This window comes from Argopecten irradians, chromosome 6 (assembly GCF_041381155.1).
Source record: "Argopecten irradians isolate NY chromosome 6, Ai_NY, whole genome shotgun sequence".
Classification (NCBI taxonomy): Eukaryota; Metazoa; Mollusca; class Bivalvia; order Pectinida; family Pectinidae; genus Argopecten; species Argopecten irradians.
The window spans coordinates 17,101,324-17,126,702 of record NC_091139.1 but is presented as its reverse complement, the minus strand read 5'-3'; the positions used below and the strand labels follow the sequence as shown (position 1 = coordinate 17,126,702).

General features: G+C 35.4%; 2 protein-coding genes across 2 annotated transcripts in view; one reads left to right on the top strand and one right to left on the bottom strand.

The window, feature by feature from the left end:
* LOC138325183 (fibropellin-1-like) overlaps positions 1-14,471 on the top strand; it is a 34,826-nt gene extending 20,355 nt beyond the window's left edge. The window contains exons 9-15 of the mRNA XM_069270669.1: positions 2,043-2,270; positions 3,358-3,495; positions 3,807-3,941; positions 5,107-5,169; positions 7,434-7,539; positions 9,482-9,612; positions 10,080-14,471. Coding sequence (XP_069126770.1) covers positions 2,043-2,270; positions 3,358-3,495; positions 3,807-3,941; positions 5,107-5,169; positions 7,434-7,539; positions 9,482-9,612; positions 10,080-10,558 — 1,280 coding nt within the window. The 3' untranslated portion in view covers positions 10,559-14,471. The remainder of the gene's footprint in view (positions 1-2,042; positions 2,271-3,357; positions 3,496-3,806; positions 3,942-5,106; positions 5,170-7,433; positions 7,540-9,481; positions 9,613-10,079) is intronic.
* Positions 14,472-15,752: 1,281 nt separating this feature from the next.
* LOC138325184 (nucleolar GTP-binding protein 2-like) lies at positions 15,753-25,098 on the bottom strand. The gene is made up of 13 exons (XM_069270670.1): positions 24,938-25,098; positions 24,122-24,216; positions 23,280-23,413; positions 22,768-22,866; positions 22,250-22,402; positions 21,864-22,022; positions 21,354-21,467; positions 20,663-20,791; positions 20,105-20,209; positions 18,295-18,453; positions 17,929-18,027; positions 16,428-17,135; positions 15,753-15,899 (listed from the first exon to the last, which is right to left on the bottom strand). Exons 1-13 carry the CDS (start codon positions 25,081-25,083, stop codon positions 15,810-15,812), a joined length of 2,190 nt encoding a protein of 729 aa, XP_069126771.1. The 5' UTR covers positions 25,084-25,098; the 3' UTR covers positions 15,753-15,809.
* Positions 25,099-25,379: the final 281 nt, after the last annotated feature.

Below are 25,379 nucleotides of genomic sequence, written 5' to 3'. Positions count from 1 at the left end.
CATTAGTTACGTTACCTTTTGTGTCCTACAGCCTGTAGTGAGGGATACCGTTTGTTAATCAATTTTTATGTCCTACAGCCTGTAGTGAAGGTTACCATTAGTTACGTTACCTTTTATTTTCTACAGCCTGTAGTGAAGGTTATCATTAGTTACGTTACCTTTTATGTCCTACAGCCTGTAGTGAAGGTTACCATTAGTTACGTTACCTTTTGTGTCCTACAGCCTGTAGTGAAGGTTACAATTAGTTACGTTACCTTTTATGTCCTACAGCTTGTAGTGAAGGTTACCATTAGTTACGTTGCCTTTTGTGTCCAACAGTCTGTAGTGAAGGTTACCATTAGTTACGTTACCTTTTGTGTCCTACAGCCTGTAGTGAAGGTTACCATTAGTTACGTTACCTTTTATATCCTACAGCCTGTAGTGAAGGTTACCATTAGTTACGTTGCCTTTTGTGTCCAACAGTCTGTAGTGAAGGTTACCATTAGTTACGTCACATTTTATGCCCTACAGCCTGTAGTGAAGGTTACCATTAGTTACGTTACCTTTTGTGTCCTACAGCCTGTAGTGAGGGATACCGTTTGTTAATCAATTTTTATGTCCTACAGCCTGTAGTGAAGGTTACCATTAGTTACGTTACCTTTTATTTTCTACAGCCTGTAGTGAAGGTTATCATTAGTTACGTTACCTTTTATGTCCTACAGCCTGTAGTGATGGTTACCATTAGTTACGTTACCTTTTGTGTCCTACAGCCTGTAGTGAAGGTTACCATTAGTTACGTTACCTTTAGTGTCCTACAGCCTGTAGTGAAGGTTACCATTAGTTACGTTACCTTTTGTGTCCTACAGCCTGTAGTGAAGGTTACCATAAGTTACGTTACCTTTTATGTCCTACAGCCTGTAGTGAAGGTTACCATTAGTTACGTTACCTTTTGTGTCCTACAGCCTGTAGTAAAGGTTACCATTAGTTACGTTACCTTTTATGTCCTACAGCCTGTAGTGAAGGTTACCATTAGTTACGTTACCTTTTATGTCCTACAGCCTGTAGTGAAGGTTGCCATTAGTTACGTTACCTTTTGTGTCCTACAGCCTGTAGTGAAGGTTACCATTAGTTACGTTACCTTTTATGTCCTACAGTCTATAATGAAGGTTACCATTAGTTACGTTACCTTTAGTGTCCTACAGCCTGTAGTGAAGGTTACCATTAGTTACGTTACCTTTTGTGTCCTACAGCCTGTAGTGAGGGATACCGTTTGTTAATCATTTTTTATGTCCTACAGCCTGTAGTGAAGGTTACCATTAGTTACGTTGCCTTTTATGTCCTACAGCCTGTAGTGAAGGTTACCATTAGTTACGTTACCTTTTATTTCCTACAGCCTGTAGTGAAGGTTACCATTAGTTACGTCACCTTTTATGTCCTACAGCCTGTAGTGAAGGTTACCATTAGTTACGTTACCTTTTATGTCCTACAGCCTGTAGTGAAGGTTACCATTAGTTACGTTACCTTTAGTGTCCTACAGCCTGTAGTGAAGGTTACCATTAGTTACGTTACCTTTTATGTCTTACAGCTTGTAGTGAGGGATACCGTTTGTTAATCATTTTTTATGTCCTACAGCCTGTAGTGAAGGTTACCATTAGTTACGTTACCTTTTATTTCCTACAGTCTGTAGTGAAGGTTACCATTAGTTACGTTACCTTTTATGTCCTACAGCCTGTAGTGAAGGTTACCATTATTTACGTTGCCTTTTGTGTCCAACAGTCTGTAGTGAAGGTTACCATTAGTTACGTTACCTTTAGTGTCCTACAGCCTGTAGTGAAGGTTACCATTAGTTACGTTACCTTTTATGTCCTACAGCCTGTAGTGAAGGTTACCATTAGTTACGTTACCTTTTATGTCCTACAGCCTGTAGTGAAGGTTACCATTAGTTACGTTACCTTTAGTGTCATACAGCCTGTAGTGAAGGTTACCATTAGTTACGTTACCTTTTATGTCCTACAGCCTGTAGTGAGGGATACCGTTTGTTAATCAATTTATATGTCCTACAGCCTGCAGTGAAGGTTACCATTATGTAAATGGTACCTGTTCCACCGCATGTAACGCTGGCTGTCAGTCAGTCTGTGGTATGGAGGGCGGAACCTGTGTCGACTGCATGGACGGTTACGTGGGCACCTCGTGCGAGACGCAATGCAACCCGAACTGTGCTGGGACTTGTAATAGCACCCAATGTATCGGAGGCTGCAATGATGGTTACATGGGAAACAACTGCGACCAAGGTTAGTGAGATGTTTTATTTTTACACTATATGAAAGTGTGTTTAGGCTAATAACTGACATAATGACTATGATATTAAAAAGGTCATCATATTATATATTGTGTATCCAAGAAGAAGATTGCAGTATATAAAATTCATATTGCTTCATGAACGCCAAATTATTTTACCCATGTATAAAGTATGATACTGGTCTTTTCATAGACTTATTATCCTATTTCAGATTTTTTTCAAAGAAATTTGCACTTAATTTTTTAATTTTTGTTTATCTATTTCGGTTGTTTGGAAAGCATTATGAGATGACACATATTTTCTGATGCATTCACTAAATTAGAATGTATAGTTTCTGATATTTTAACAAATTCAAATGTTTCTGGCGAGTTATCCAATGATAGTTGCTTTCGGACACATGAGCCAATGACAACTACTTTAGACTTGAGTTTAGTAGTTCTGAGGAGATATGCGCAATGATGAAATCGCACCATACATAGTTAAAGTGAATTTTCGGACAAAGAAAACCAGTCTAAATGACTTCATTGGCCTTCCATATCTCCATACATATCAAACCAACGGTCAGGTTCTGCTGACATTTTCTAGGTGTGGCCATTGAAATTATGGAAAAATCCTGTGTTTTTGCACAATTCTTCACAATCATGCAGAGCTATTTTGACGGGAGATATTATTGTTCTATTTCATAAGAAATGATACATAATATATTAAAACCATTTTTACCTACTTTAGCCTTCCTTTGCCCGACTATTCACTTTAAGTAAACGATAAACAGAAAATACAATAATCGTAATCATATTTTGGTACATCACTTCTACGGGGGGGGATAAGATTACCGCAAAAAATTATTATGTGCAGTTACAGTATTTTGATGCAGTAACTAATTTCTTATATTTTCTTATGATAAATTATTTTGAAGGATTATCCATTGGTAGTTGTTTTCTTATCTATCAATTTCATACCATTTGGGTGGTATTGCGCGTCCAGTAGTTTTGATAAAATTTTATTGCGTTTCTAATCCAACAGCATACGCAATCGTAATCACACCCAGCATTCATATGGTAATCTTTTATGTTTTGTAGCTTGCTCTACTGGAACATATGGTGCGGACTGCAACATGACATGTGCTGAGTGTGCTAACAATAACTGTAACAATGTGAATGGAATGTGCGCACAGGGGTGTAAAAATCCTGGCCTCACTGGGACTCATTGTACAGATAGTAAGTAACATGGTATCATAGGGAGGGGGAGGACTGGTTAGTAAGTAACATGGTATCATGAGGAGGGGGAAGACTGTTTAGTAAGTAACATGGTATCATGAGGAGGGGGGGAGACTGTTTAGTAAGTAACATGGTATCATGGGGAGGGGGAGGACTGGTTAGTAAGTAGACAGGAGGCCGTCCTTACATGATCCTGGTTGTTAATAAGACGTTAATATAATCAGCCAACTAACCTGTAAAACTGCCTTGTGGTAGTTCATATGTTTCTTATGTTTTACATCGTCATTTAGACACAATTTAACTTTTTACAGATTGCGCTTCCGGAACGTATGGTATGAATTGTTCAATGACCTGTCCAAACTGTCTCAATACCAAGTGTGACCGAGTAACTGGATACTGCATAGGAGCATGTCCAATGGACAAATGGGGCAACATGTGTGACCAAGGTACTATATAGGGAAATGTTCAAAGGACAAATGAGGCAACATGTGTGACCAAGGTACTGTATGGGGAAATATTCAAAGGGGACAAATGGGGCAACATGTGTGACCAAGGTAATGTGAAGGGAAATTTTCAAGGGACAGATGAGACAACATGTGTGACAAGGATACCGTATAGAGCAATGTTAAAGGGACAAATGGGGCAACATGTGTGACAAGGATACTGTATAGGGAAATGCCAATGGACAAATGGGGCAACATATGTGACCAAGGTATTGTATATGCAAATGTTCAAGGGACAAATGAGGCAACATGTGTGGCAAGGATACTGTATAGGGAAATGTCAAGGGACAAATGAGGCAACATGTGTGACAAGGATACTGTATAGGGAAATGTTCAAGGGACAAATGGGGCAACATGTGTGGCAAGGATACTGTATAGGGAAATGTCAAGGGACAAATGAGGCAACATGTGTGACAAGGATACTGTATAGGGAAATGTTCAAGGGACAAATGGGGCAACATGTGTGACAAGGATACTGTATAGGGAAATGTTCAAGCGACAAATGGGGCAACTTGTGTGACAAAGGTACTGTATAGGGATATGTCAAGGGACAAATGAGGCAACATGTGTTACCAAGGTTATGTATAGGGAAATGTTCAAGGGGCAACATGTGTGACAAGGATACTGTATAGGGAAATGTTCAAGGGACAAATGGGGCGACAAGTGTGACAAGGATACTGTATAGGGAAATGTTCAAGGGACAAATGGTGCAACATGTGTTACCAAGGTAATGTATAGGGAAATGTTCAAGGGGCAACATGTGTGACAAGGATACTGTATAGGGAAATGTTCAAGGGGCAACATGTGTGACAAGGATACTGTATAGGGAAATGTTCAAGGGACAAATGGGGCAACATGTGTGACAAGGATACTGTATAGGGATATGTCAAGGGACAAATGGGGCAACATGTGTGACAAGGATACTGTATAGGGAAATGTTCAAGGGACAAATGGGCTACATGTGTGACCAAGGTACTGTAAAGGCAAATGTTGAAGGGACAAATGGGGCAACATGTGTGATTAAGTTATTGTATAGGGGTAGGTGTTTAATAACGTTTGTGATTGCATGTTATTGAAATTTGTAAAATATCAGTGGGTTTTTTTTCAGATTGTACCACAACAGATTGTACTATGAATTGCGGGTCGTGTACAACACCAGTCACAACTACAAGTAAGTACGGAATTGTAGTCATGAATGTCTTGGAAGACAAGCATTCTGAGTATTGCTAAGCAATATTTGATTACTACCGATCCCACAAGCTATTGCCTTGACAATAACCTCTTTCTAGTACCATGGGCTTTATTGTAGATCGGTTAACCTCACAATTCCCAGACAGGGTTGCCTTATAAGCTACCTTTGTATGAAGTTGAAAAGTGGGAAAGTCGAAACCATCATTTGCCAAAACAATTAATTTTAATAACAGTCAGGTTATTTTTGTCCTTTTGACATTTTAACCTCAAATTCCTAAACTGTGTTACCTTATAAGCAACCTTTATATGCAGTTTCAGGAAAACCCTTTATACGTTCTCATTTTTTTGTCTAGAAACCAACATTTCCTAAATCGATTTATTTTAGTAACAGTGACCTTTGACCACAAATTTAACCACGTGCGTAATCGCATAATAAGCTGCCTTGAAATAAAGTTTGACAGTGTTTGATTCTCAAATTATTTATATATACAGCATACTTCGCCATAAATGCAATTTATATGTCATTTTTATGAAGGTTCATGTCTTAGTGTCATTGATCATGAGACCATGTGATGTTGCATCAATGACGAATCGTAATATCGCTGAATAAATCTACAGTATGTGCAACTGTTGTATTAAAGGGACAATTCAGTAAGGCTAATCCTGTTACATTACCATACAGCAAAATATGACATAAATGTATTGTTCTACATCCCTTATGGAATATATAACATGAACTATTGACAAATTCCATGCCATTGTTCAGTATTTTGATTGATCCCGTTGAAATTCCAAATTGTTTTTTTATTTTTTTTAATATATTTTTTTTCCAATTTCATTGATACATAATATCTCATTCACACATCATCGTCCTCATCCTCATCAATTAATTCACATCATCAATCATCCTTACAAAACTATAATTATCCTCACAAATACAGCAATATTGAACACAAACAATATATGATATCATCATCATCATGTCATCTTCATCATCATTATCATCACCATCATCATCATCATATCATCATCAAGTGATATCACCAACTTGAAACCTGTGAAGGTTTTGAGAGATACTGGGGCTTCTCATTCATCCTTCATCATCAGCATCATCAACTTCATCATCACAATCATCATCATCATCATCAATCATCATCACAATCATCATCATCATCATCATCAATCATCATCACAATCATTATCGCAATCATTATCATCATCATTATCATCATCATCTAATCAGTCATCATCATCTTCATCTTGATATCATCATTAATCATCATCATACCATAAAATTCCAAATTGTTGATCAATACGATTAAGCAGGTACCCTCTGTCGGCTGTACCCATACCCGAGCCAAAGTCAACCACGTTAACCAAATGCAATACATTACCACTGAGGAGTTGATGAAATTATTTTTAGACAAGAACATGCATTTAATAAGGTAAACACGCTATTGTAAAAGCGATTTCAGTAGTTCTAAACAACAAGTTCTTTACTACACTGGCAAGGGCCAGGGTTCAGCATACAAGACATCCGACCACAATGTGTAATGGTGGACAGTAAACGAATTTGAACATTCTACATACATTTCACTACAGTGGGCTTTTCTGACATATATCACACTAAAACCAACTTGTCATATTTCTACTAGAGCTGGTTTGTTTCCGATATATGTGCAAATTTTAATGTACTCTTAGACTGAATTGTCCCTTTAAAAACAACAACAAGGCATCGTTATATGCGTTTTTTGGAGTGAATAAAGACACGTGTGTAATTGGTACGGTGACTTTATTAAAACTATACAGCCGATGTTCCTCTTTATTGAGTACACTAGCTTGAGTGTACTAACTACTACTTCATGATTGTTTTGAAGTTAAATAACAAACAAAATTATGTGATATATATATTACTAAAATTATTAAATGTATAAAACCTGTAAATGAATTTTATAATATTTGTGCTTTAAATTGTAATATGTTGTGATTGTTTCAATTAAAGAATATGAAAACAAAAATGCAATCTTTCTGGGCGCTTAAATATGACTTCAGAAAGCTAGAACAAAACTGCGGCTGATTATGTTTGGATCTATTTTCGGATACTAGTATACGAACACTATATAGTATGAATCGCATTAATTTGTGAATAAAATAACTTTCCTCGTACTATGTAGACGTAGTATGCACTGTAGCGTCAATGCATGCCGATGACAGTGTTTATATAATTTCTTTTATATCAATCAGCTGCACCGACAGGTGCCTCTGAGAACACGGACAAAGGTGTCATTGCTGCTATCATCATCATCGTCATCCTCATCGTCATCGCTCTCATCATAGCATACATGCTCTGGTAAGTGTGCGGAAGATACGAAACTTCCTCATTTGGAAATTGATGATATAACATTTGAAAATGTTCAGATGATATGCTGTTTTATTATGTTATGCCATCCTCGATATTTAAAGGGTTACTACATATATCAATGTCGTTATATCTACCCCTAGGATTTGGCATAGCAAAGCTGAAGGTTCTGTTTCCAACAACAGATGGGGTAGGTAGATGGGTCATTTGATGTACATAAAAAGAATTGAATATCGGTATACTGTAGTTGACGATGTGGCTTTGAAGCTGACCGTCACTTTCTATTGATATCCTCAAACGAAATCTCTGCAGGCTTGTGAATGGTCAGTCTTTTGTTATGATATATTCCAAGGGTGAGTATCTCGAGAGTTGTAGGAATCCCCTGGAATATTGAGGATGTGATGTTGTTGATGGGTTGCATGCTTGAATTATATTGAATAATATCATAAGACTCTTTCATATGTAGGTAAGAAGGATATGGATATTCTACCTGAGGGTCATATAGTGTAGTACAAATGTTATATCTGAGGCTTACCGAAGGTTTAACATTTTGTGACCCCAAAGGTAGTATACCCCTATGCTTCCTATCCACATATGAAAGAGTATTTTACACTCCCATACTTCGACATGATTACCTATTACATATATCCCTAATTTTTTTCGTTAGTAAGTTCTAAGAAAACTGAGATTGCATATCAATTCTCCAAACATAAAAATTGCACATTTTAACGTAAATTCCACTGTTTGTAACCTATACAATAATACCAGTCGGGTTTCTGAAAATTGGTTTACAAATACTGAGAAATCAACGTTTTTTGTTGACGCCGTTACGTCACGAGGTTGTGTTGTAATTTAAACTTCTGTAAATGAAAGCATTAAAGAAATTTGGGAGCATTTAACTTAAGATCCCTTCCCCCAAAAATGTCTGTAATGTAATGCTTTCCTATGGACAATTTCAAGTTAATGTACAGGAATGAATATGGGACCGGGTAACTATCTAAAGCGCTTGTGATTTACCCGAGTTCAACCGTTTATACACTGTGTGTTTTCAAACAATTGTCCTCGAAAGGGAGAGAATCTATAAACTAAAACAAGAGGCCAGGCCTGTATCACTCACCTGGTTTTTTTGGTATTATCACATAAACTCTTTCAATTACAAATAGCAAAATTAACCACATTAATATTGAATCATCACGATATAATGATGTTATCAATGACATATGACTATGAGTTGCTCAATGCTGAGTTTCATAGAAGTTATTTATAAAGAAATTGCCAAATTGACACTTTCGGCCCCTATAACGTCTGGGGGTCAGCTTAACTATCTGTACAATTTTGAATCCCAATCAATAAGGATGTTACAAATATAGATTCAGAGAAGAAGTCGTTTATATGGAAATAGCCAAATTGACCATTCTGGCCCTGTCCCTCAGACCCCCGGGGGGTCAGCCCAACCTTTTGTTCAATTTTCAGTTAGTATCTCACACCGATGCTACCAGTCAAATGGTTAAATTCCAAAGAGGTTATGAAAAAGTCAATTGTTGACGGACGTACGGAATCCAAATGCCGCGGTATTGCATAAGCTCACCTTGGGTCTTTTGGACCAGGTGGGCTAACAATACAAATCCCTCTTCTTTTACAAATTCTTTGCATTTGGTCATCATCAGGCACATGAATACAACAACCAGTATGTAAAATTCATCTTGAATTTCCCATTATTTTTATTGAAAGTTCAAGATAGATTTTACATAGCTGGTTGGTCAAGAGGTCAAACATTTGTAAAAGAAGCGACTTTTGAACTAATTAGATTATATGTTATAACAACATGAACATTTTACCAAGTCTAATTTTTTTCACTTGAAACACATTTATAAAAATTTGTTTCAAGTCAATAGTCTAGAGGTAGTTATTTTATTTTGAATTTCTAAAACAGGCGGCGATCTCAAGCTGGTGTTTATGACCTTGACGAGAAGAAAGGTGATGAGCTGCCTCTAAATGCTGCCCATGTGGAGAGTGGAAATGCTGGGGAAGAACAGGAAACTCCAATGATTGCCATGACGAGTGGTTTGTTATCTTTTTTTATTCCTTGTTACTAATTATCAGAATAGGCATATTCTGTGAGAAAATCTATTTTATATATCAGGATATCTTTACTTGTACATTTGAGATTCTATTGTTGTCAGCTTTATATACATATTTATTCTATCGTAAATGCATGTACTGTTATTACCAATATGCTACGGAGTATTTGCTCTCAGTTCTCATTCTCCACAAACGCTTTTTGTTCTTTATCATATATTCCGGGATGATACGTAAAATAACTTGCAGTAAAGGAAGTTCAGCTATATCATCTAATACATACACTGTATATTGTATTTCGAATTTGTTACATGATGTAACACAAAGCTAAACGTTTGTTGTGGAGAATGAGATTTGGACGCAGATACGTAAGAAACTACCCTTTAAGAAATGTCAGACAAATATCGGAGCACCTAAGCAAGATTGTAGATGTCATGCTCTCTGTTGTACAGGTCATGGGGCAAACGGTGTAGACGTCGTGTCAGAGACTCAAATCCAAACATCTGAGAAAGTTAGTGAAACGAAACCCCTCATGGAGGATGAGACGAAACCGGAACCAGAGAGCGAGAGGAAGGAGCCAGAAGGGAGAGAGAATTCAGCAGAACCAGACGACGCGGAGGAGCAGGCGAGAGAATCGCGAGAGATGAAGACTGCTAGCCAATACTTACCGCCTACAGAGAAAGAGGGCGGTCCTGGAGGCGTGTATGTGGGACCCAAGGGACCTACGCTTGAAGACGTCGAAGCAGAAGAAGTGCCTGATGATCAACAGTCTGAAGATGCAAACTTTCCGGTAGCTCCAGCCGAATTGGTGTCTCCGCCCCCTGCACAGCAAGACTCTGGGACTGATCCTACTACCCCTCCCTCACCACAACCACCACCAGAGTCGGACAACCCGCCGACACCACCTGCGTCACCCCCACCCATGCTATAAAGTCATAAGTCAGTTGTCAGATAATAAATGTACACTAGAATGGAACCGATGAAACAGCAACTGTAAGACGTAAGCAATCTATGTTGACTCTCTATCCAACTCTTTTTGGGGAGGTAAAGAGCTACAATAAGTAAGAAACTAGGATAACACGACCGATATTAACAATATCTAATACTCCGAAGTATGATGGTTCATTTAAACATTGAACGTCTTTCAGTTGGCATTCATAGCCAATATGAATGCCAACTGGAAAGAGGCCAATTCCAGCTAGCGCTTCATGTTGAATTTTCCTCTATACAGTTGGCAATCATTTAGGCTATGAATGCCAACTGAAAGATGTCCAAGGCTTATATTTATATTTGGTTACAATTCGATGATGAAACCGTATGGGATTTTGCATCTATCATTCGTTATCGTCAAGGATGGAACAGACATTTGAACAGCCGCTTTCCGTGATCGCTGACACAACAATTGTGACGTCATGATAATGACGTCATATATAAGCGCTTGAAGTTCGTAGCCTAGACTATGTGAATGCCAACTGCGCTTGGTAAGGTTACAAAGTAGGACGGGAGTAAAAATGCAAATATTTAAGATGAAACTACATACGGTTTTCGCATTGCCTAGTTAAGATAGTTAACGATCGCGAGTCAATGTAAACTTGGGTAATAGTTGAAAAGCACTAAATCACGGATACAACTAGATTGAATGTATGGCAATATGGTCAACATAAAGTGTCAAGCACATGACCAACTTGAGAGCTATATTATTTCACATGTTTATCGTTTCATTAATAACTTACACTTTCAAAAATCACATAACAATTTACAAAGCGTTTGGGAATTACTAAGTCTGGCACGTCAAATGGAGATATAGAAATTTATGCAATGAGATAGCATACGAAACAGGCAATTGGATGAAGAATATACAGGGTTTTAGAAGAAAAGAAACGAAAGAGTGTAATATGAAATATTTATGATAATTTCTTTTTAAGATTTCAGAAAGCCAGATAATTGCCAAGATAAATAGTTTGATATTACCCATTTCATAATAGAAAAGATCACGTCCATGTTGAATTTCATACTATATGGTACATGTATGTATTGGGTTTTAATTAAATAAAGCCAATCAAAATGGTGATGTTATATAATTAGTTACTTACTTTAGCGAACCTGTATTTAAAAACTAAAACCTATATCAATTTTAATTACATATCTCTAATCTTTATTGGTTAATCTTAAATAATTCAAATATGTCAAATGGTATAAATTATATTTCTATGGTATTATTTAATATATATGATGTTTTACATGACATTCCATGTTACTGTATGTATAACACCAAACACGCAATGTCCCTGTATGTGCATTCTCGATATTTAAGGAGTTACTATCACTGCTGTTATATCTATCTCTAAACTAATATACATAGTATGTCATAGTAAAACCGAAGGCTCTGTGTTTTGACAACAAAAAGGCAGGTAGAGTGATCCTTTGATGTACATCATAAGAATCGAATAATGGTACATTGTGATTGACTGTGTGGCTTTTAAGTTGGACATCACTCCCTATAATGTCCAAAAATAAAGTATCTGCAGGCCTGCAATAATTTTACTATGAGATAGCCCTGGGGTGGATATAACATTGAAAGTAACCGCTGGAGTATTGAGGATGCTGTATGTGTTACAGTCCATGAATTTGTATGTACAGTATAAAATTCTGTGTTTATGTAAATAAAACATTTCATATCCCTGTTTAAATTAGGTCAATGTCAATGTATGTATACATTCCATTTATGTTCATGTATATACATAATCATGTATGACATTCAATATCTGTATATTTTACAACCTATTCCACTGTATGTATTACAGTCAAAGTCTGTATATGTTAGTTTATGTTCTTTATATGTCTGTATATGTTAGTCCATGTTCCTTACATGTCTGTGTATGTTAGTCCATGTTCCTTTTATGTCTGAATATGTTAGTCCATGTTCCTTATATGTCTGTGTATGTTAGCCCATGTTCCTTTTATGACTGAATATGTTAGTCCATGTTCCTTATATGTCTGTATATGTTAACCCATATTCCTTTTATGTCTGAATATGTTAGTCCATGTTCCTTATATGTCTGGATATGTTAGTCCATGTTCCTTATATGTCTGGATATGTTAGTCCATGTTCCTTTTATGTCTGAATATGTTAGTCCATGTTCCTTACATGTCTGTGTATGTTAGTCCATGTTCCTTTTATGTCTGAATATGTAAGTCCATGTTCCTTATATGTCTGGATATGTTAGTCCATGTTCCTTACATGTCTGTGTTTGTTAGCCCATGTTCCTTTTATGTCTGAATATGTTAGTCCATGTTCCTTATATGTCTGTATATGTTAACCCATGTTCCTTTTATGTCTGAATATGCTAGTCCATGTTCCTTATATGTCTGAATATGTTAGTCCATGTTCCTTATATGTCTGTATATGTTAGTCCATGTTCCTTATATGTCTGTATATGTTAGTCCATGTTCCTTATATGTTAGTCCATGTTCCTTACATGTCTGTATATGTTAGCCCATGTTCCTTTTATGTCTGAATATGTTAGTCCATGTTCCCTATATGTCTGGATATATTAGTCCATGTTCCTTACATGTCTGAATATGTTAGTCCATGTTCCCTATATGTCTGAATATGTTAGTCCATGTTCCCTATATGTCTGTATATGTTAGTCATTGTTCCTTATATGTTAGTTTATGTTCCTTATATGTCTGTATATGTTAGCCCATGTTCCTTACATGTCTGTGTATGTTAGTCCATGTTCCTTACATGTCTGTGTATGTTAGTCCATGTTCCTTATAAGTCTGTATATGTTACTCCATGTTCCTTATATGTCTGGATATGTTAGTCCATGTTCCTTCTATGTCTGTATATGCTAGTCCATGTTCTTTATATGTATGTATATGTTAGTCCATGTTCCTTATGAGTTAGTTCATATCTATGTATATCTTAAGTCAGTATAACTGGATGTTTTACAGTCCAATGTCCTTGTATATATATATTAGAGGCGATTTTAATGTATGTCACATGTGCCTTAAGCTTCTTAGCATGATCAATATTAACTACATGGTACCTGTAGAATTGTGCTACAATTGTATGTATAATGTACAATGTAATATAATAGACAAAATGTTTTTTAAATGTCTTTAATTTTGGAGAAGTCTGTGGATTATTTACCAAAGTTTGTCAATATCGTGGTTGAGGTTTCCTTGATGGTCACAGCAACTTCATATCACTCGAATTTTTCAACTTTATCAAATCTGACTGATGTCTATTTTTTCAATTTTACCTTTAAAACTGGAAACTTACTTTTATGTGCCATTAAATTTTCGTATATGTCATGGGCTGTAAGAAATCCCAAAAAATATATCACAGCAAATATGATTCAAATACAGGTAAATTCAAACCAAAGATTTCTAAAAGAGGCAATCCCAAAATCAAACTGTTGTCAAAAAAGTCATTAGAAGTGAAAGTGCAAAATTAAGTCGCCTTGAGAATACGTTGGTTTATGGTAATCTAGCCAAAAAAAGTCAGTAGCAAAATAAAGAGGATTTTCCATTTATTACTTGGGTAATCTTTATACACAGATTTGATTGTAACTCAAACATTATATCATCCAATATGACATGTCATGATCACGAGAATAGTTTTCAATTCCAATAATAATTATGACAGATTGCATAGAAAGTGCCCTTTACTTTAATCTAAAGTTGAGATTATTTTGAATGTATCGATTCATATGTACAGTTTTAAATTATATCTAGTTTATGTATGTATATCTATGCAATTTTTCATCAACAGTGTGGAATTAAGTGTGCTTTTTATGGATCAACTTATTGTTAATAAACTGTATGATTCATTTACACCTAGAATTTTGCTTTTTCAATGTTGTGGGAAAAAAAAGTTATTTCTGACAAGCAACTGGATTGATATCAGACATTCCCACATACTTGGAATATCCCATATTTGCTATGGAGATGACAACCCTTTCTCCCATACATTACAGGGTTATAATATAGATTGCTAAGGAAAAAATAACTGAATTCTACTGGTGTAGGGAAAAGACAGCTGGCATGCACTAGAAAATGACGTTAGCAATACATTATCCATGACGTCATTAATTTTTACACATTGCAACATCCCATGTCATGACGACACTATGAAAATGTTTCTAAATAACTGAACTTTCATTTTTCATTTAAGTATGTGAGGAAAAATAATCAAATATGGGTCTGTCAGGTGGACAGGGATAGCTCAACCCAACTGAAAGATTTCGACCAGATATCCTTGTCTACTTGACATACCCATATAAGATTCTATCAATCTTACACAGTGTAGTTGTAGACAGCTTTTGATTTAGGCTTTAGATTTCATCAATACATCTGCATAATTGCCTTGAAAAATGTTGATGCAATAATCATCACTTTCTTTATTTGCATATAAAGACATATACTTTTCTTCTATTGAAGCATGGGAGAAAAATAATCAAACATTGGTCTGTCAAATGGACAGGGATATGTCAACCTGTGCATAAGATTTAAACTGGTCATACTAGTAAGCAAAGCTTGTGTTGACCAGGAGAAATCTTATATTTGAGATGAGATATCCCTGTCCATTTGACAGGTCCATGTAGGATTCTTCTAGATCTCTGCCAAGTTATAGCCAGTGTGACTACTAGGGTTGGATACCAGTAGTTGATACTGATAAAGTATCATTACTCATTCTAACAGATACCGGTACATGCCCATTCTAAAAAGTACCCATACAACGTATAATTTCTAAGGAAATCCACATGTGAAAGTGGCAAAATGAAGGAGACAGGCACTATGTGTAAGCACATTATCTTTATAAGTCTTGCAATTCTGTAAATGATAATGAAAAAAATTTTGTCTGCTAATAAATTGTTCATCTTCTTGATTATATTACTGCAATGTAAAATCAAATGAAATATGTATGTAGTATTCTAAACGGCTAGTTTATTTCTTGAAAAGTATCAGTATCGATATCTTTAAAATACTGTTATCGTTTCATTGATAACGGTATGGTATCCTATAGTTTTGTTCTTATCAGTATCCGACCCTAAGTGCCGCAGACATTAACGGGTCAAAGAAACAGTAACATGATCATAAAATCAAACAAAACTGTCTTGTCCTTTAAACCTCTTTAATACTTGTACTCATGTCAACATATAAATATCCGTAAATTACCTTCTGTTTTTATTTTTCACATTTGTTTGTGCATAAAACTGTGAACCAATCTTCTTGTTTCTGGATTCTCTTTCCATGCGTCGCCTCTGCAACATTAAAGAATTCATGTTATAGTTACTTTTCTATATTTACATAGACACAAATGGCAGAAATCAAAGACAGGACAACAGTATATTTTATTATCAAAATCTTAACCAAGTACAGTGTTGTGCATGTAGACTTATACGCAAGATTGATTTCATCAGCTCTCTTCAAGAGATGATCATGAGCTAATAAGAAATTCTATAAAACCAGAAGAAGGAATTCAGTTCACCTTTAAGTATTCGCCGGTCTGAAGATGTTCCCCTTTAAGATTTCTAAGAAACTACTCAGGCAATAATAATTTTAAGGCACTTGAGGTTACATTATCTTTAAATACAGTGGACTTGCAATAATCTGAAAGCCAAAGGTCCGGAAACCAATTATAATTGGGACGAACATATCGGGGAATGGATGTGATAACCAACTCATGATCACTACTGCAAATGGAATTGTCAGTCCAGGAAAATTGACAATTTAGTGTTTGGATTATCAAGGTCCACTAATTGAAATATTAAGCTTCTATAATGACTAACCTGTTTGCTTGTTAATTTTGGTTTCTTAGCCGACTCTGCTTCCTCATCTACCTCTGTAACCACGAACTTTCCACTTCTGCTTTGCTTCACCTCAGACTTTCGCTTGCGTCCCCGTGTGGGGGAATCTGCGTTACTGTCACTGACCTTTGCACTTTTCTGTCCAGTTGTGTGACTATCTCCTTTGACCTTGACACTATCACAGAGGTCATTATCAATATCACTGACCTCACACTTTCCATCTTTTTTAACTTCCTCCTGACATTTCTTCATTGATTTTTTCTCAAGCTTTCTTTTGCTGTTCTTACACGTTGTTTGTTTCGTGTCCACAACATCAGTTTCCTCACTTTTCTGTTCCTCTACGTTATCTATTGCCTCTTCATTGCCATCGTCCTCGCCCTCCTCTTCCTCTCCCTCAGATTCAGAAATATCAGAATCATCACCTTCCATCGTGTCCTGCTCCAGGTTTTTAATGTCCTCAGCCATGAAGGCCGGTGCTACGTTGATCTTACTCAGGTCCTGGCGTACCTTAGGTATGACTCCTTTTTTCACCTTGGCTTCTTCCACTGTCGTCTCTGTTGCTTCTGTATCCTCCATTTGGGTAATCTCCCCTTGTTTACCCTGTACCTTTGAAGAATCCTCCACAGCCTTGCCTTGTTCGGCCACCACTTTACCAGCTGGATCTTCTGTTTTACTGGTGCTGCTCTCATTCTTGCAGAATAAATCATTTCAACCATAAATTTATTGTAATTTGTATTCATGAATTTAAATGAAATTCATAGTTCAAAATGTAAATTTTCAGGATTACAAAAAAGATGCAGATGACATTAAGTTGATAGATATGAAAACTTCCTTTGAATATGAAATGTACCTTGTTGAAATCTTGATAAACATAGCTATTACAGCACATTTTGTTTTAGCATTAAACTTCTGTTTCTATTGAGCATCTAGTAGATTTCTATTGAGGATGTTTTATTTGCAAAAACATAACTGGGCCAAGTTTCATCAGCATTCCTTAACTTATAATTTCCCATAAGAAAAGGTAGGTAGAGAAGTTAAGATGCTCCAACGACAACAGAGCATAAATGATACTCACCATTGAACAATATTGGTGTTTAATCGTGTATATGTAGGTCTAATTGACACAAAAAATAACAAAAAAAATAATCCCTTTTCCTTCTGGTGCATGCTCAATCAGTACTTCATTCCATATAGGATATAGTGCCACAGATTTTTTTGGGGGATGCAATTAATTACTTTTTATATTCTTAACCTGAAGTTAAATTAGAAACTCAAACTTTTCAATGATGGTAATGGTGTAAAGTAAGTAATTTTTGTAACTTAAGAAAAAAAATTAAATTGTCTGCTCCTGTTTTTGATAGTGTCAGCCTTAAGGCATTGTTAAAGAAGGCTCCGTACTTAAGATTTTTGCCTTCTGAAATGGAGAATTTTAAGCTGAAGAAACGGAGTCCTGAACCTACAAAACTTTTACAGCAATACTTACTTCCTCGGTGCCTGGAGGTCGTACAAAGTATGGAATTTTTCCTCTTTGCCAGTCATTGAGGACCATTTTAGCCATGGTGCTGAAGTCAGCTTCTCCTCCCTGGTACACAAAAGTTTAGTATGCATTAGAAAAGATGCATATACATTTTACAAATGTAAATACAAAATTTCATTGGCATTGCTTCAGCAGTTTTGGAAAAGAAGACGAAAATGTAAATTGTTTACGGACATACTACGCACGACGCACGACGACGGACAAAAGGCGATTAGAATAGGTCACTTGAGACTTCGTCTCAGGTGACCTAAAAATTAAGTGACACAGTAACTTGAAGGTAAATCAGACAGTGGAATTATCTTTTGTATTTACCTTGAGCAGTTTCCCACTCTTTTTGGCAAGTTGTTCGAGAAAGTCTTCTGCACTTGTCCATTCCTCCACCTTGTACGTCTGTTTGATGTAATCTTTCTTCACACGTTTTAACAGATCAGATATATAGTCTTCTGGAGTCTTCACCATCTCTACACGTACCTACAAAAAATACATCGCAGAGTTTAAAACTAATAACAGAAAATTGCTTGATCACTTAGCATTTAAATATTTTCTGCCACCAAACAAAATCACAGGCTGAGTTATTCAGTTTTAAGGTAAGACAGAGGTGTCTGTCCTTACATGCAGATTTCAGATTTTGCACATATGGGTTGACATCAAATTAATTTTAATTACAACAGTATTTATCAATAGAAATTGAGACATAACAAACAAAACTGTTAATTAAGCAATGACAACATTTTCTTAAGTAATTTAACAAGAACTACATCATATATATATTTCTTCAAATGCAAGCTTGCATAAGTACAATCTACAATCATTACATACACCTCATTTTAAAATTCAATTTACATGGTAAGAGAGCATAATTCTATTTTAGCTTTGTTCACACTATGCACTTAATAAATGATTAATTATAAGGTAACCATAATAAATGAGTTAAGGTAGCTCCATACTTTTGGGAAAACCCATGTCATTTTTTTCTAACAGGTCTTATTTTCTTGCATTTTTCATGTAGATTTCAAATCTATAAAGATAAATGGGTGTTCTCGAACTACTTTTTGAGATATTTGAGCTTGAATATACCATCCCTGCAAATTTGCTGACCGAAAATAGAAAAATTCATAAAATTATGTTTTCTGTAATATTAGGGTGAATGTAGTCTCGATCATTGATTTTTTGTCCTAATTTTCTTACGATAGAACAATATACAAAACTATTTTATTTTTACAAATGCTAACTAATTTTTTTTATTTCCCAGGACTGTTTCTATACGTAATTATCATGTTTTGCCATATTTTCTCCAGTAAAAAATCAATGAATAGGCCAAAAAGGAAATGAAAATCCATGTCAATTTCACAATATTTGTATATGATATGCCCAAGGTAATATGTTTTTCAAATATCATATAAAAACACGAGGTCCTCGATCAAAATTTCAAAATTTTGTAAGCTTGAAGTTTGTAACCCCATTTCATCCAGTGCTAAGATGGGTTATAATTGATTATTTTTTGAAAATCATGCTGCCAAAAAACATTCCACATCAGTTCATACGTTTTTGTGATATTATATCTGGTTTATGTCTGTTTGTTTTTATGATTTTCTCCAAATTGTGTGTTTAAAGGAAATCCGTATGCGATTTTTTTAGAATTCCGGAATTTCGGTCGGGCCAGGTCTCCTCTTATGATTTATAGCGACGAACGGCACTTCCAGTGTTTAAAAATCCATTCCCATTTACGACAGGGACCGCAAAAACCTCAGAGATAGCATATAATTTTCACTTCACTGCTTTTATTTGATTTATTTAATGATTTTAAACATTCAATATTATATGTAGACAATTTTCACCTATTGAAAAAATATCCAAGTGTGATGTCGTGGCGTATCGGAAACCATTCTGGAATTCAAAACAACCTCCGCAACTTCCGGTATAGCGTCATATGAATTGGCGCGATTTTCAAAAGTATGGACCTACCTTAAAGTAAGTTTGTTTACAGAAGATTATCAATATATTATGTTAGCAATGTTTTGATTGCAATGATCTAATCAGACATATGACAATACTTGTATTAATGATTATTTATGATATACCATGTAAAATGACAGTATAAGAAAGTTTCCTAATTACGTACGATTCCTTTGAGGACAAACTCGGCCTTGGAGTCTGCGGAAGGATAGACCACACCTGGACAGTCAACCAGGTAAATCCTCCTCATCAACGTCACATACTGCCACACCTGGTAACAATAACGGGAGAGAGAAAAGGTATCAGGCATCATTAGGATTCTCAGTTGGAATTGTTCATAAAAGATTTCTTAAATAGCTAAGGAAATGAAACATTTACCACATCAATAGAAAAAAGTCAACTATATGGCTTGCTGTAAGTGTTCTCAATTTAAATTGCTCACATACATCCTACTTCCAATGTGTTGGATAGTTAGAACATTAAAGACTTTGCTTGTAATAACCAACTAAAACGTACATTATTATCATAATAAATTGAACCACAAGGAAATAATATTTCCGTATTTCAATATGAAATTTACAAATAGTAAAATCCCAACATGTACTATGATAATCTATTGTAAAATGTAAATAAAACAATCATCATCAGTTTAATTATTGTAAATACCATTTTATTTGGAAGTTTAAAGCTTAATACCTGTTTAATATCAGAGAGTGACATTTACCTTTGTTTCACCTGCTATCGGTGCGACGTTACAGACTTTCTTGGCTCGAAGTGTATTGATGATAGAGCTCTTGCCGACGTTAGGATAGCCAATTAACCCCACACTAATCTGCTTCTTGTCTGTGTGCAACTGGTAACAACAACATACAATTAAGATAGTGACATCACCTGCTTTGAATGCGCCAAATGATCTTAACTATTCATGTCATTTCTCTTATCATCACATTTTGCATGAAAATTGGAACATATTATAAAGAGGATTCCACTGTACAATAAAACTCAACGTGTTCAATGGTGAGCAATTAAACTTTGAACTGTGATCCCCACTTAACATTTCCTAGGTGTTGTAGTAACAACTCTATATAAACTAATTTTTGTACGTGCCTTTAAATTTCAAATGTTTTGTTAGCCACTAAAATCCATGAAAATGAACCACCACTAACCGGTTTTAATCAAAGGAACAGTTACAGCTTGTATAAATGTTAACAGGTATGAGTAAGTTGTTATGCTTGAAAATGCCAACAAAAATTGTTTCGCTGTGACTCAATTTCACATTTTCAGATCCATTTACTTGTTCATTTTTCACCTTGATTTACATTCTTGATTATTGACAGTATATAAGCTTATGAAATAAAATGGTTTACAATATCTCATATTTAAAAGAGAAGTATCATTACAAGATGCCTTATTACCTTGGCAAACTGTCTGAGGAGATTGATGAGCGAGCCTTTCCCAAAAGGGTTTGTGATACTGGCATGGAAAGCCATCGTAGGATACTCAGACGACAGTGTAGCCACCCATCTTTGCTGTTCAAATACAAGACATCTCTTTTATATAACCACCATTTCTAACCAAAAATCTTTTATTTCCAAAAAAAATATAATCTCTTTCACAAACTATTTGACAATTCTACAAAGAATTTGCTAGCAAAAATAATTTGAACCTAATTTTCCATTTTTAAATGATATGAATTTCACATGAGTCTTTAGAAATATAACTATTAAAATCATGTAGATATATGTAATAATTCATTTAAAAAGCTACATAAAAACATGACATCAATGACCACATAATTTTTCAACACTGATTGATTAGTCACAATTCATTGATAACTCATTAATATTGAAGCATTTTTTTATCTTTAAAGTGAAAAAGTTATAAAAAACAAAAATAAGAGAGAGAGAGAGAGAGAGACTACTAACCGTTACCCAGGTTGGAATTAGATCAACCTTGTTGAGTACAAAGATAAGATGTTTGTGAGGTTTCTCCTTTTTCATGTAGCGTTCTATTTGGTAACACCTGGTACCAAGTGGGTCACGAGCGTCCAGTACTTGTACCACTACATCAGATGAGTCTATCACCTGCACAACAAATGAAACGGCATCTCATTACAGGGAGATAACTCTTGCTGAAATGTTTCTACAATTTTAGGATATCTGAGTAATAATGTCGTATGTTTCCTCTGTAATCATACATTTTTATTACCCAATATATAACGGGATCCTATTTTATCTAAGAATGCCCCATTTACTGCACATCCAGTGCATGAGTTGGGTTTTACTTAATATTTAAGTTTTTTAAGTCTTACTTTGTAAAGTTCTCCCCACACTCGTTTTGACTGTCCAGCTTTGAAGATGACCTCTGGCATTTCCTCTTTAAATTCTGGTTCCTCTGTAACAAGATCTCTATCCTTTCCGGAGTCATACTTTTCTGCTGATGATGATGCTTGGTCTACTAAAGCCTTGTTCGAAGAAAAGTACATGTAAATAAGAATCATGTACATCATACATATATTTTGTTTCAGAACACTTAGATTTTCTTATATCCTATCATGCATATTTGGCATAAACAGTGATAGTAAAAGGATGCACTAATGATGATACATGTAGTATGAAAATAGTGAAAATCAGATTCAGTGGAAAAACATATCATTTTTAGATCTATTCACAAACAAATATTCTTACAAAGGTCTATTAAAACGTAAATGATGAATTGATAAAAATGTATCCAATCAAAATATTATTTTAGAGAAATAATTTCAGGACGCTGTGAATAAGACTACATGTATGTAAAGACATGTACATGTACATTTATATGTCTGATTACCTTCATGTCTTCAAATTTGAGGTTTGGACGCTTCCTCTGTGCTTTTTTCCCAAAAGTTGATTCAAAGGTTTCTGTATCTAGGAGATGTACCCTTGCATGCTGTAAAATAATAGATTTTGATAATTATTTTCAGATCTGTCAATACCAGAATGATGTCATCACATGCAGAAGAATTCCTGAATAAATATCTGAAAATTCTTACAGATAAAACATGGGAGAATTGTCAACAAAACAAGAGTCATAATCCTAACTCATAAATCAAGAAATAAAGATGTGTTAAAACCAGATCTCGTTAAGGTACTTTTAGTCAGCCTTTTTAGTCCCTTTTGGTCACCATTCTTTGCATTGATGTGAGAGGTGAACACCATCCATGAAGAAAAACATTGCTACCCCTGTCCATCCATCACCCATCCACCACATCCATATACCCTACTGACAAACATGAGTCAAATAAAACACCACCACATTACCCCCTATACATAGACAGGTTCTATTAAAGTACATGTACTCACTTTTGCAGTTTCATTAAGAAGTGTGATTGGAAGTTTTGTCTGTCTCATGACGACTTTGTAGGGGTCATTCTTCACCTTAGTCATCTCTTCCTGGAAGGTCTGCAGGGCGTTCTGTGTTATAACTCGAGTGTTACCTGCGAGTAAGATTTTAAAATTTTCTAAAACTTTCAAGGTGAATTTTTTTTTTTTTAAATCAGCCTGGCAATATTACAAAATGTCAACTAAGTGCATTGTCAGGATCAATGGCGTATGAATATATGGTTAAACAATGAAACACCTCATTCAAACTAGGAAATTACTCTTAGAGATTAAATGTGTTCTGATTAGCCTAATGTGAGGGAATATCCTCTGCATTTATAGTATAACACATATTTAAAATCAAATCAAATTTGAGTAATCTTTAAATTGAATTTTACTGTATATCTGGTTATTTTCCCAGACCAAAATTATTTGCGATTTGATTTAAAAACGATTTTAAATTTTCAAGATATGGATATAAGGGTAGATATCATTCTTCAATGGTTCAAATTTTTGCAATCATAGCAATGTCCAACGAAATCGTGAAAATAACTGGATATACGGTATATGACAGTGCACTGGTCATGAACAAGTTTTCACATCTGACCTCTTAGCATACTAATAATCTGAATTGGTGCACCTGATTGAGGCTCAAGGTAATTAAAAATAACTTTGTGAAAAACGTGTCTTTGAGTAAACTTGATATATTTTCAACAGGAACAGTGACTTGAGTGAAAGAAATCTTTTGTAAAGTTCTGTTTCAAGGCTTCAATTACTGTACAATATTTTTACTGGCACAAAAAGTGTGAAAACCTAGCACTTACCAAACCATTTCCTATTGGGTTCAACCCTAGCTACACTCCCAGATGGTAGACGAGACTGGAATGGCGCCGGCTTTGTGATCTTCCCAGTTTTGTCCCTAGAAAGTCATGTACATTTGAAATTAAATTGTCCAAATTCAATTTTCAGTTTGATAAGTTTATTATCCTATAATCATACAAGAGATCATAGAGGGATCTTGGCCCCCACCAAAGATTTATCTACGTCTGACAATTGACAGATCGATCTTTTCTCTACTTTTCAAACTTCAACTACCAAATCCAAGATGACAGCCTGGCAGCCATCTCCTTGACCAATTGGTCCCAAAACCTAATATGCCCAACTAGGGCCTTAGGGGACCATACATATGAAATTTGAGAATGATTCCCTTCAGTACTTTCTGAAAATTGTGATAACAAACTTTAACTATCAAAAACCAAGATGGCTGACTGGCGGCCATCTTATAGACCGATCAGTCCCAAAATGCAATATGCATAACTAGGGCTCCAGGGGAACCTACATATGAAATTTGAGAACGATCCCTTCAGTACTTCCTGAGAAATAGCAATAACAAGAATTGTTAACGGACAGTCAGACAGACGGACAGACAGACGGATGGTGGGCTAATAAAAAGCAAGGATCATTTAATCAAATGACTTGCCAGATTTAAATGGTGAAGGAAAGCCACCCAGAAAAAAAACCACCGACCTATGCAGATCAGTCCCTGGCAACTGCATGGAAATTTGGAAACAATCAACATTACCTTGAAATGTTCAATTTATATACAGTAAATATTATCTACCTTTGAAAATTAACCTCACCTTTTTGGTTTGAAATTTTTGTACATCTGAAGTCGTTTGATGGTAGACCGGTCACGCATGTTTGGCCCTCCTTCACCTTTTTTTCTATCTAAAACACAAAAACAAACACCAAAAATCCATTTACTAGTAATATGTTTTATATTCATGATCAGCTGCACAATCTTCAGCATGCACAAACAGTCTGTTATAATACATTTTTATTGTGCAGCTTTCATAAAATTTAACCTAACGATCAATTACCACAAATATTTACTTATAATTATATCTACATGACCTTGCATCCTGTTTCAATTTACAGCATTTAAGGATATTGTTACTGATACTCTGGACACAATGGAGCCGTGGGATTGTATTTGAATTATCTAATTTGTGGAATTTGAAGTACAAATGTACAGTGAGAAATTTTAGTACGGCAATTGTGAATATTAAGGATTTGAATTAA